Source organism: Plectropomus leopardus, chromosome 21, assembly GCF_026936395.1.
Source record: "Plectropomus leopardus strain MGB_pleo_1.0 chromosome 21, ASM2693639v1, whole genome shotgun sequence".
NCBI classification, from domain to species: Eukaryota; Metazoa; Chordata; class Actinopteri; order Perciformes; family Serranidae; genus Plectropomus; species Plectropomus leopardus.
Genome location: NC_142196.1, coordinates 25816650 through 25827730, shown reverse-complemented (window position 1 = coordinate 25827730; position 11081 = coordinate 25816650). Strand labels below are relative to the sequence as shown.

The 11081-nt window shown below is 41.6% G+C and overlaps 1 protein-coding gene across 1 annotated transcript; it reads left to right on the top strand.

The window, feature by feature from the left end:
- Positions 1-1930: 1930 nt before the first annotated feature.
- Positions 1931-10737, top strand: msl2b (MSL complex subunit 2b). The gene is made up of 3 exons (XM_042510673.2): positions 1931-3275; positions 6297-7663; positions 9006-10737. Exons 1-3 carry the CDS (start codon positions 3134-3136, stop codon positions 9303-9305), a joined length of 1809 nt encoding a protein of 602 aa, XP_042366607.2. The 5' UTR covers positions 1931-3133; the 3' UTR covers positions 9306-10737.
- Positions 10738-11081: the final 344 nt, after the last annotated feature.

Sequence of the window (11081 nt, the reverse complement as noted above, 5' to 3'; positions counted from 1 at the left end):
ACTTTCCTATCTGTTCTTTGCGAGGGCGTCGGTTTGTAGCTATTTTTACAGCTCTTCTCCTTTTCCCACTTGTCTTACTTCGCCCGGCTCGTTCTCAGACAGCACCGCACAGCGTCATCGTGTCTGAACTGCACCACGTTATCGCCTTTAAACATAGGAATAAACAGGTTCGTTGCTACCGACAAAGGTCATGTCCTCTGTCTTATTTCTGGAAATTTAGGGATGTACACTCCATGATTACACGTGTCGAATTTGGTTTGAAACAAAAAACAATTTCAGAATGAAAGGAATTTTGAATTCTACACCAAAATTATTATATCTTTAAACTATCAGGTAACGAGAAAATACAAGTGAACACTTAAAGGAACAGATAAGATGTACAACTTTGTAATTTCTTTAAATACCCAGAACTATGTGCAGAGTTTTGTTGGTGTCTTGTCAAAAACATCCATGTCATAATATTTGATTTATAACCTTAATACTTCTAGGCTCAGTATTTGTTGTTGTTTTACCCGTCTGCTTTAAAAAGAGTTGTGAAATGGTCTTGACTCTGCCAGATATGAAACTAACTGCATGATGCAATTCTTTCTTCTTAAAGTCTGGAGAGAGGAGCTCCAAATTTAACCATGTGAGTCATAAACATCATGAACTGTTATTCAGCATGCAATAGAATTAAACTTTGACCTCAGTCTGACACAGAATAAGTCATCAGGTTAGTGAGAACAGACACTGGAAAATGTATAATAATATTATAATAATATTACAGTCATAGATGGAGCAGTACAAAAGAGGTAGTTGAACTGTGACGTAACAGTCATCATAACATCAGTGATTGGTTATTACAACAGAAAGATTTCATTGAAAAAAAAGTGAGTTAAATACCTTTTCAACATTAATCCAAAATAGTTTCACAGAAAACCAAAGGGTTCTTTTGCAACAACACACGATTGTATTTTCCCAATTTTATTTGTATTTATTTATTTTTAAGATCTAGCAATTATGAATCAGTCTTGTTGGTTTATTCATTTTAATAATAGCTTTCATCTGTTTTTCAAAATGAACGACTTCTTACATTTATTTTAAAAAGTGACAATTTCTGTGCCAATACAATAAATGGGGTTGCACCTACTAATTGTTGTAATTATTAACCATTAAAATAATTTCATGATTATTATTTATGTCACAAAAAAGTGAAAATCACTTTAAAACACTTTACTTAAAGTCCACCATCATGTCATTAGATTGCTTTTATGTTTGACAAAACCCAGAAATATTCAGTTTACCATCACATTAGTCAAAGAAAAGCATTAAATCCTCACAATTAAGCTAAAGCAAGGGAAAATGTAGCGTTTTTGTTTGAAAAATAACATGATTTAATTTTCAAAATAACTTTTTTTAACAAAATAGTTGCAAAAATAATTGTATTTAGACAAATTGCTTATGTTCATTGAAACTTTGTTGCTTAAACCAGTTGTATTTTTAAAATATATTTCAGACTTTGTTGGTGTAAAATAGTTTCCCCCATGGATGAAAAATCCATCGTTTTTTAAATTGAGCATGTTTTGTGCATTCTCATTAAAAAAACAGCGCCTCCCTGTTTGTATGTGGAAAAGTGACATCCATTGCTCGTTTTGTCCAACAAAACCCAACCATATTTAGTTAACTGTCACATTAGTTAAAGAAAAGCATCAGATCCTCACAATCAAGCTGGAGCTAGGGAGCATTTAGCGTATTTGCTATCCAAATAGTGAAAAATTATCCAAATAATAAGTATTAACAATATAGTAACTGATTTTTTAAGTCTTATTTATGCACATTAATAACTATTGTTCCCTGAAACTTGGTCTGTATGTTTAAATAAGGTGTATTTTAGATATATTTGAGACTTTTAGACCGTGGATTTTCAGTCCATTTTTAAATTAACCGCGTTTCGCGTGTTCTCGCGAGATCTGCGCAACAGCGCCCTCTTGTTTGTGTGTGGAAAAGCGACGGGAGGTAATAGGAATACTCCGCGGCTAACGATAGCAAGGTACACAAATAGGGATTTAATTCACTTTCGGTCTTCGCTGACACTCTGGAGGTCTTCAAAAAGCAGCAGGAGGACATAATTTAAGATAAACTCCTCGGTTTTCCTGCCACATTCCCACCGAGGCGAGCGGCGAGAACGACAGACTCCCGCTAATCCCGAGAAGAGGGGGAGCGGCCTGCTTTTGTAGCCGGCTTCCCGGTGCACTTAGGCGGCGAGCACTGTCACGACAGCCCGGTGCTTCAGCTGGTTTATTTTTCTTCACACCAACAGAAGCGTCGGAGCTTTAAAATTCACTTTATTTTAATAACTTGAGAATCTCCACCGCCTGTTTCCTTCACAACGACGTGCTGCCGTCGGTATTTCTCGCCGGAGAGGAGCGTTTGAAGCCGGGGCGGCCTGTTTTGTTTTCGAGCCGCCTTGAATCTCCGCGAACAATAACACAACCATAACGAGCCTGCTGGGGCTGCACCGCCGAGCCAAACTGGAGCCACGGAAGCCTCGGTGCCAGTTAGTAAATGCACTGTGTGACTCCAGCGCTGGACCGACGTGAAGAACCGGGACGAGCATGCATGCGGACTATGGAGTTACCCGGGGGAAAGCGCTGCAAACCGGAGCAATTTGTCACGAAAGCCCCTGTTTGAATTTCGGAGCTAGCTGCAAGCAAAAAGGCCACTGACGGAGGAAAGAGCGCCACACGATGCTTTGTCTAATCATAACTCGCGGATTATATGGAAACAACCGACTTGGATGAATTTATTTGCACACCCGGCCTGCTTTTGGATGCACTTGAAGTCATTTTCAGTCAGCATTCAGAGCATCATATTGAGGATGGATTGGATGTGACTTGGGATGAGTAACCTCGATTGCTCCCTGCGCAGACTGCTATATATGTGGGATTTACCGACGGGGAACTGAGGCATTTTATATCCATCTATGCTCTCTTTAAAGCCACCGGACTCCTCTCACAAAAAAAATACCGCACAGAAAAAACGGGGAGTCGCAGGTGTCACTTTGTTTGTGTTTTTGCGTGACTTTGGTGTTTTAACGTATTAATCGCATCTTCGCGGACCGGACCGGACGGGAGCCCCGGGACAGGCAGCTGAGATGAACCCGGTGAATGCGACCTCTCTCTACGTGTCCGCGAGCCGTTCGGTGCTGCAGTGCGACCCCCGAGACCCCCGGGCCCTCGCGGAGCTCTGCAAGCTGCTGCCGTTTTTCCGCCAGTCCCTGTCCTGCCTGGTCTGCGGTAAGTGTCTGTGAATCCTATTTTTTTATTTGTTTTAAGTTAATGTGATAGTGTAGTTGTGTAATTTGGTGTTTTTTGGGAGGTTTTCGGTAACGTGGGTTGTTGTCAGCTGTGCTCGCGGTGGGAGCGAACCTTTAAATAATGCTGCTTTCATGGACAGTCGGAAATATTTGAATCAATGGTTGTAATAACTTTGGAGCCAAGCAGTGGAGTGAAGTAAACAAGTATTTCAGCTGAAGCTTGCTGTACCTAAGTTCAGTTTGAGGTGCTTAAAAAAATAATAATAATAATCTGAGTATTATGCAGTATTTAAAAGGTGTAAATATAAGTTTGGTGTTATGAAATGTATAATGTAGTTCTATTAAAAAGTTTATATTTAGTTTAAGTGTCAGGAAAGCCAGAGGCTAATGCAAACAGACTCCCCTCAACTTGGAAACAGCAAACAAAAACAAAGTAAAAACAAACCAAACGAAAAAAACCCCTAGAAGTAACATTTTACATATGAATACAAAAAGAGACAAAGTTAACACGCAGTAAATATTAATCCAGTATAAACCAAGAAATACATAGAACTCAGTAAAAAAATGTAAACAAAAAAGGAAAATAATAACATATATACACAGGTCCAGAAATAATGAAACACAATTAATTTAATGTTTTTTGTTTTTTTTAATTGAGCTCTCAATAATGTGTACTTTATCATTCCACATCTGTATGCGCCAATAACACAGTTAAACAAAACAAATTGTTCAAAATAAGATGCATTGTTTAAAAACAATAGTCTAATATTATTACAGCAAACCTACTATTTAAGGATTTACACATAATGTCATAACTTTAATAACTTGATCTGTTCTACACTTATTTAAACAAATTGCATGAAAACAAAACAATAAAAGCACAGTTACAATATTAAAAACTATTTTGAAATCTAAGAAAATTAGTGTGCAAAAATAGGGAAATAAAACAAACGTATAAATTAGGGACTGAAGAAAAAGCGCCATGTGCTTTCAAATGCCGTATAATGTATCAATAATAATGGCATATGAACAATTTTTTGTTGTTCTTATTGTAAATTGTGCATAATAGGCGCTTTAACTTGTCATATCCAAGTACATATTGCTATAGATATTTATCTATGTTTACTAAAGTAAAAGATCTGGCTGCTTCTCCACCACAGAAAAAACTACGAATTAAAGCACTTTAATTAATGTCACAGTAGTATTTATAAAAATCGGCATCGTCGTGTCCGGAGCGCAGTGAACGCAACATAACTCTCAGATACACCCATCATGACACACCCCCCTCTGTGTGCGATTTGGCAGCATCGGGGCGTTTCTCTGTTTATCGCGTTGAATAACAGTCCCTCCGCATACTGGATATTATGCACCTAATCTCTGTCACACCCCCTTTGTCCCCAAATACACAACAAAGAAAAATATGTTTTTAAAAATTAAAAAGTGTTTTAATTTGCAGAATTTACGCACACTGTTATGTTTCATCGGCTATACCTGTGGAAGAAAAAATAGTCTCCTTGTGTCAGTTTATAAATAAATCTCTGATGCAAGTTTTTCAGGGCTTATACATAATGCAGTAACTCTCCTCTAGCCATGAAGGGTGAATAATATAGAGATATATGTGTGTTGCTGTGATTGTATTGAGAAGAGCAGCGATATTGCACTCACAGATAACCTCCACGTCCACTGTTTGAATAATAAATCAATATGTCGTCCATAGGTTGTGTTAAATTTAGATTTCCCTGCCTTTACGTGGGATTTATCAGACAGGCAGAGCAGAGTGTGTAAGGTTGGTTGTTTCTCATGAATGGACCTTCATCCTTTTTTTCCCTCCTATCTGCAGCTGCACTCCCTAGCGAGCAGCGTTGCTAAGGAAGCTCCTCTCAAAGAGCGGTTGTCATCAAGTCTGGCAGGTTTCCAGGCACCGCTCAGGTTTACAAACAGTTTAGGAAGCTGTAAAAACACAGCAAAAGAGGAAGCAGTCATTTGTAAATCCTGACTAGCTACACTGACACTTCAAAGCCAGGGTGGTGATTTATTAGATGGCCAGTTTGTTTGGACAGTTGTGTACCATATTTGTTGGTTAGATAAGATTTTTATAGCCATATTTATCTTGATGTCATGCTGTGTTGCTTTTTCTGGTGTCTGTGAATTAATCAGCTGCGTGGGCTGTTCCTGTGAAATGTATGATGCATTAAAGGGACACTTCGCCGAATTTTAATTAGTTCTGTATCAAAACAGTGTGGGTAGTACGTGTAAATGAACTGCGGTAAACTTCCCTCCATCAGATTCATGTTTTGATTTACGATTTGCTGCAGGGATACTCAACCCGCTCTGCATGGGGGCCACTTTGCAAAACGACAGGAGGCCAGGGGCCCGTTGCAACAGCGCCATGCATTTTAGAATGTTTTAAGGATTTTAGGACATGTCTGGGATTTAAGGACGTTTGTGGGATTTTTGCACATTTCTAGGATTTAGGACTTTTATCAGAATTTTAGGAAGTTAATAGATTTTTTTTTAAATTTCTAGAATTTTCGGAAATTTCTAGAATTTTAGGATGTTTGTAGGATTTCAGGAACACTGTAGGATTTTAGGAAATTTCCGGGACTTTTGGATGTTTCTAGGATTTTAAAGCTGTTTCTAGGATTTCAGCACATTTATTAGATTTTAGGAAATCACTCAGATTTTAGCATGTTTCTAGAATTTTAGGAAATTTGTTGGATTTAGTATGTTTTTAGGATTTTAGGAAATTTCTAGGATTTTGGGACAGTTTAAGGATTTTAAGACAGTGCAGTGTATTCTGGAAGTTGTAGAATATCTACCTCTTGAGTGAACGTGTACTACGTTTTCTCTGGTCATTTAGCACCAGTATTAGAAGTATTTGTGTCTTTTTACTGCATAGACATCTTAGTTTTATTTTAAGGTCATCTTTCTAGCAGTAAATGCAATACATTTAATTATTTTTATTTATTTCTAATGCATCTGGTCTTTCCATTATCTTCAGGTAACCTGCTGCAGGACCCCATCGCTCCCACCGACTCGTCATGTCAGCATTACGTCTGTCGAGGCTGTAAAGGTCAGAGGATGCAGCTGAAGCCATCATGTAGTTGGTGTAAGGACTACTCTCGCTTTGAGGAAAACCGGCAGCTCTCCTTGCTCGTCCACTGTTACAGGAAACTCTGTCTCTACATCACACAGTCGCCGCTCGCTCCACACATAGCCAGCGCCGCCAGCGACTCGCCAGACCTCCAGGCCATCCTCAACGAGGGCCTCACTTTGGCTGAGAGCGAGCCAGAGGCGGAGGATGTGTCAGATTCAGCCGGCCTGTCGCAGACGGCCTCCACCTCTGATGTGGTGCAGCCTGATGAAGCGCTGCCTACAAAGGATCTAAAGGCGGAGGAGCCGAGCCCCATCAGCATAAACGGGCTGCATGACTGTAACGGCCTGGTCAGTTCGGACTCTCTGCAACCCATCACCATAGAAACAGGTGGAGGTGTTGCGAAGCAGGAGAGCTTCTCGGAGGAGATCCCGGTGTGTGTGAGCGTCACGGGGACGGGGGAGGCGGGGCTTTGTGACATCGGCACCTTCGGGGATGACCTGAAACATGGCGGCGGGTCGTTGTTGTTGAGTGTTGAGGAGGTGCTCAGGACTCTGGAGACGGATACTGACCCTGACCCTCAGCCAGACTGCCCCCCCTCTGTACCTCAGTCCAGTCTCAACGGGCCTCACTGTCCCGGCCCGGACTCCTCACGCCTCATCCCCTCCCTCCCCCGAGGGAACAGCCCTCGCCCACTTCAGCCTCACCCACAGCCCTCACTGCAGCCTCCCCCTCAGCCCTCCACCGTCATCCCCTGTGTCCCCCCTCGGTACCACCGCAAACGCTCCCGCTCAGAGAGCGACAGCGAGAAGGTGCAACCCCTCCCTATCTCCAGCCTCCTACGAGGGCCTCCCCTCGGTGCCAACAGCTCCCCTCACCACCCTAACCCCGGTGCCACCACCAAACAGGAGCCCAAGTTCCCCGCAGCCACGCCCCACCCCCACCTGGCCCCGGTTCCTAACGGCGGCCCCCCCAAGGTGGGCAAGACTGTGCTCGTCTCCAACAAGGCACTGAAAAAGACTGTGGAACACCACGGGGGCCCCAAGAAGGCTTACACCAAGGCCAGGCAAGGGGCCCCTAAGCCCCGCGCACAACCTCGTGACAGAGTACCCCCACACCCCCACGCCCACCCCCTGACACACCCACCCAGCCCCTCGAAGCCACTGTACAAGAAGCCTGTGGAGAAGAAGGGCTGCAAGTGTGGCCGAGCCACACAGAACCCCTCAGTGTTGACCTGCAGGGGGCAGCGCTGCCCCTGCTACTCCAACCGCAAGGTGAGAAGGCTGACGAAGCTCCCCGCCACTTTAATCACAGCGCACACGCCCACACACTGTGCAGTGATGCTGCGCTCACTGCAAGAACCACTAGTGTTTGGAAACATTTACCAAAATACCAAAAACACAAAACAAAGTAAATTGCCACCAAGGGGCTCATGCATTCAACAGACTGCTTGGCTCTGTTTACATTTTACTGTAGTATTATGACTAATGTGTTTCTGTGGGAGTCGTGCATGAGGTTGAAATATTGTTGACACGGTCATAAACAGCCTCGGCTCTGAGGGAAGTTAGACGTCTGCAGCTCTGTTTCCAAACTGTTTAAAACCACAGTCACACTCTTTCATTGTGATTTTTGTAGAAACCTCCCACACACACGCACAGAGAACACCCAAACTTTAGCAACCTTTTCAACTAAAGATTGCACCACAAATATCTGTTCTAAAAATTTGTTTAAAAAAACAAATATACTATGTCTTTACTAAAAGCAAAATTTTAATCTTCTAAATATTCAGAGAAAATTAACTGACTTGTTTAGGCTAGACTGCTTTACTTTCTGTTTTGTGGATGAATATATAACTTATTTAAGAAAATAAAGTACTCACTTGGCTAAAAGTTATTTATTTATTTTAAATGAAATGTAGCCTCATTTTTAATGTGGTGAAAATGTCCGTGAACATGGCCTGCCAGGATACGGCTGCAGTTTGAATAAATGGTAAAATTATCTTTACAGAAGTTGAAAGTTTTTAGGCTGATAAAAAATTGTTTTCATATTGAATATTTGATTTTGAACATTTAAAAAAATCAAAGAAAATACTATATATATATGTTTTAAAAAATATGCCCATGTAACCACATGCATGCCCAAAGAATATTCCTAAAACCTGAATATCTCACATCTTTAGCAGAAAAGAACAAAAAAATGAATAAGAAAACGACCTGGGAAAAAAGTGCTAAAATCACCCCAAAATTGGCAAAAAAAGAAAACCAAATAAATTACCTGAAATTAATATTTTAACCTGGTAAAGATGTGCTAGAATTAAAAACATAAAATATATATTTATTCTTCAACATATTTTATATAAATATGTATTTATTTTATTTTTTAATTATTCAGAAAAAATAATTTTCTACTCTCTCCTATTTAACAGTAATTTCCTGGTTGTTTTCTTTTTACCTTTAACAATTTTTGCAGTATGCTCATTGCCTTTGCCCTTGACTTTAAAGGGAATGAAACCTTTTTTTCCCAAAAGTTTAAATGTTTTTGAAAGGCGTCTAAATGCAGCACAGGAAAATCTGATATCCACCGGGTTTCAGAGGGTTAATTGTGACTGTTTTTTAGGCGTGTCTGGACTGTATCTGCCGCGGCTGCCAGAACTCTTACATGGCCAACGGAGAGAAGAAGCTGGAGGCCTTCGCCGTGCCGGAGAAAGCTCTGGAACAGACTCGCCTCACGCTGGGCATCAACCTCACCAGTATCACGGCGGCGGCCCTCCGCAGCCCGGCAACCAGCTCTCCTGGCAACACCCTTCTCAACGTCACCACGGCTACGGGGGCGCCCGTCACGGCCACCTTCCTGTCGGGGGCCGGGCACGACAACAGGGGCTTTGAGGATTCACTGGAGATGCGGTTTGACTGCTGAGGCCTCGCCCCTCCTCCGGTCAGTCACATTCCCCGCCCCGCCATCTGGGCGTTATCCATCTGGGCGTGCCAGGGACCTGCGGTGGCGGAGCCAGAACAAGGCAGCTACAGTGACAGGCGATAGCGAGGGTCACCAGCTGAAGCTGAGGAGTCGCCCTCCACCCATCGCCCGAAACTGCCCCATGCTTGTGGTCGTGCATACAGATCCAGTGTGAAGGAGAGAGGAGATGTAGCGTTACTGTATGTGCAGAGATTTCCTTTCAGTGCGGATAGTTTTCGTTTTCTTCTCTACTATGGGTAATGTGTAGAGCATGTTGTGTAGCTAAGGTGGGAGTGTGGGCCGCGGTCGCACGCCGCTCTGTGTGTGTGTGTGTGTGTGTGTGCGCGAGCGAGCATGTGAGTGTGTATGCGCGAGGGGAAGGGTTTGGTTTGGAGTTATTAGCAGGAACAGAGACATCATCATCATCATCAGAGACTCGTGTAATTTATATAAAAGAAAACTTTTTGTACATGGACGTATCAGTTTCCATTTAAGAAGACGTTTTATGATATATTTTATAAGTTACATTAAAAACCAATGGAAGATGGTGCAGGGATGCATTCAACCAGAATATTTTCACACAAGTAGTATTATGTCTGTTTTGCTCGACCACTAGAAATAAAATAACCTGCTAAAAAAACATTTACAATAATAACATTTTTAATAACTTTAGCCACAAGAACCGGGACGTGATTTTAACACCACCAGCCAAATGTAAGTGTCAGTTTCATCTGTTGAATGTTTAAACGTCGTGAGTCACCAAAACATTATTCTGATTCTGATTCTATGTTATTTATGCTAAAAATCCCTGATGAAATGGTGAATCTTATAGGAAACCAACCGTTGTGGCTGATGGAAGATCGCCTTTTGATTGGCGAACGTGAGTTTATCATTTCTGTGTTCTTGTATGAAGCACTTTTCCCCCTTTTTTCGTTCACATCTTAAAAACCACCTCGTTTCCCGTCTGTCCTCACTTGTGTTAAAGACTCTGGTTGATTGCAGCCCCCCGCACGTTGTTATTCACAAGATTTTGGTTTCTGGAAGCTACACACATGCTGCTAAAAAAACACAAAGGACTCTAGAAGGAGAGCACACCTGTTTTCCTCGTCTTTTTCTTTTTGTTTTATTGTTTTTAATAAGTTGCGTTAACAACATTTTGCAGTATTTATTGGACGTCTCCTAACATAGGTTACGTGTCGGGCGTCGGTTTCGCCCACTCTGCCTGTCGAGTCTGTCGATCCGGTCTGGACTGTTCCTGTCTCAGTTAAGTTGCTGTCTCCTTCTTAGTGTTAGTCTCTAAAACAGTTTTTGTTCTCCCTCGGGGCATTTAAATACCTGTAATATATCTGTAACATATTTCCACAAAAAAGAAAGAAAATCAAAAACTTAACAAGTGTTGTGTGCTGATTTGTTTCTGTCTGAAGCCGGCGGTGCTCTGAGGAGCCGCCTGCACTGCTTCACAGAGACACTGGAGGGCAGCATTGAGCTTCATGTCTGCAGGTCCTTGAAAACTCTGGAATTTCATTTCAGGTTACTTTATTTGTACCACAAGGTAGATTTGGTTTGCAGTATAAAGCTCAAGGTATCCATTAACAATTTTCAGACAACATACAGGATAAAACATGACGAGGATAAACGGTAAAGTGCCTCAGTGCAAATAAAAATGTTAAATATGTAATAAATACCAATAAAAACACTTAACTATAAAACCAAACCTTAAATGAAAATAATCTTAAA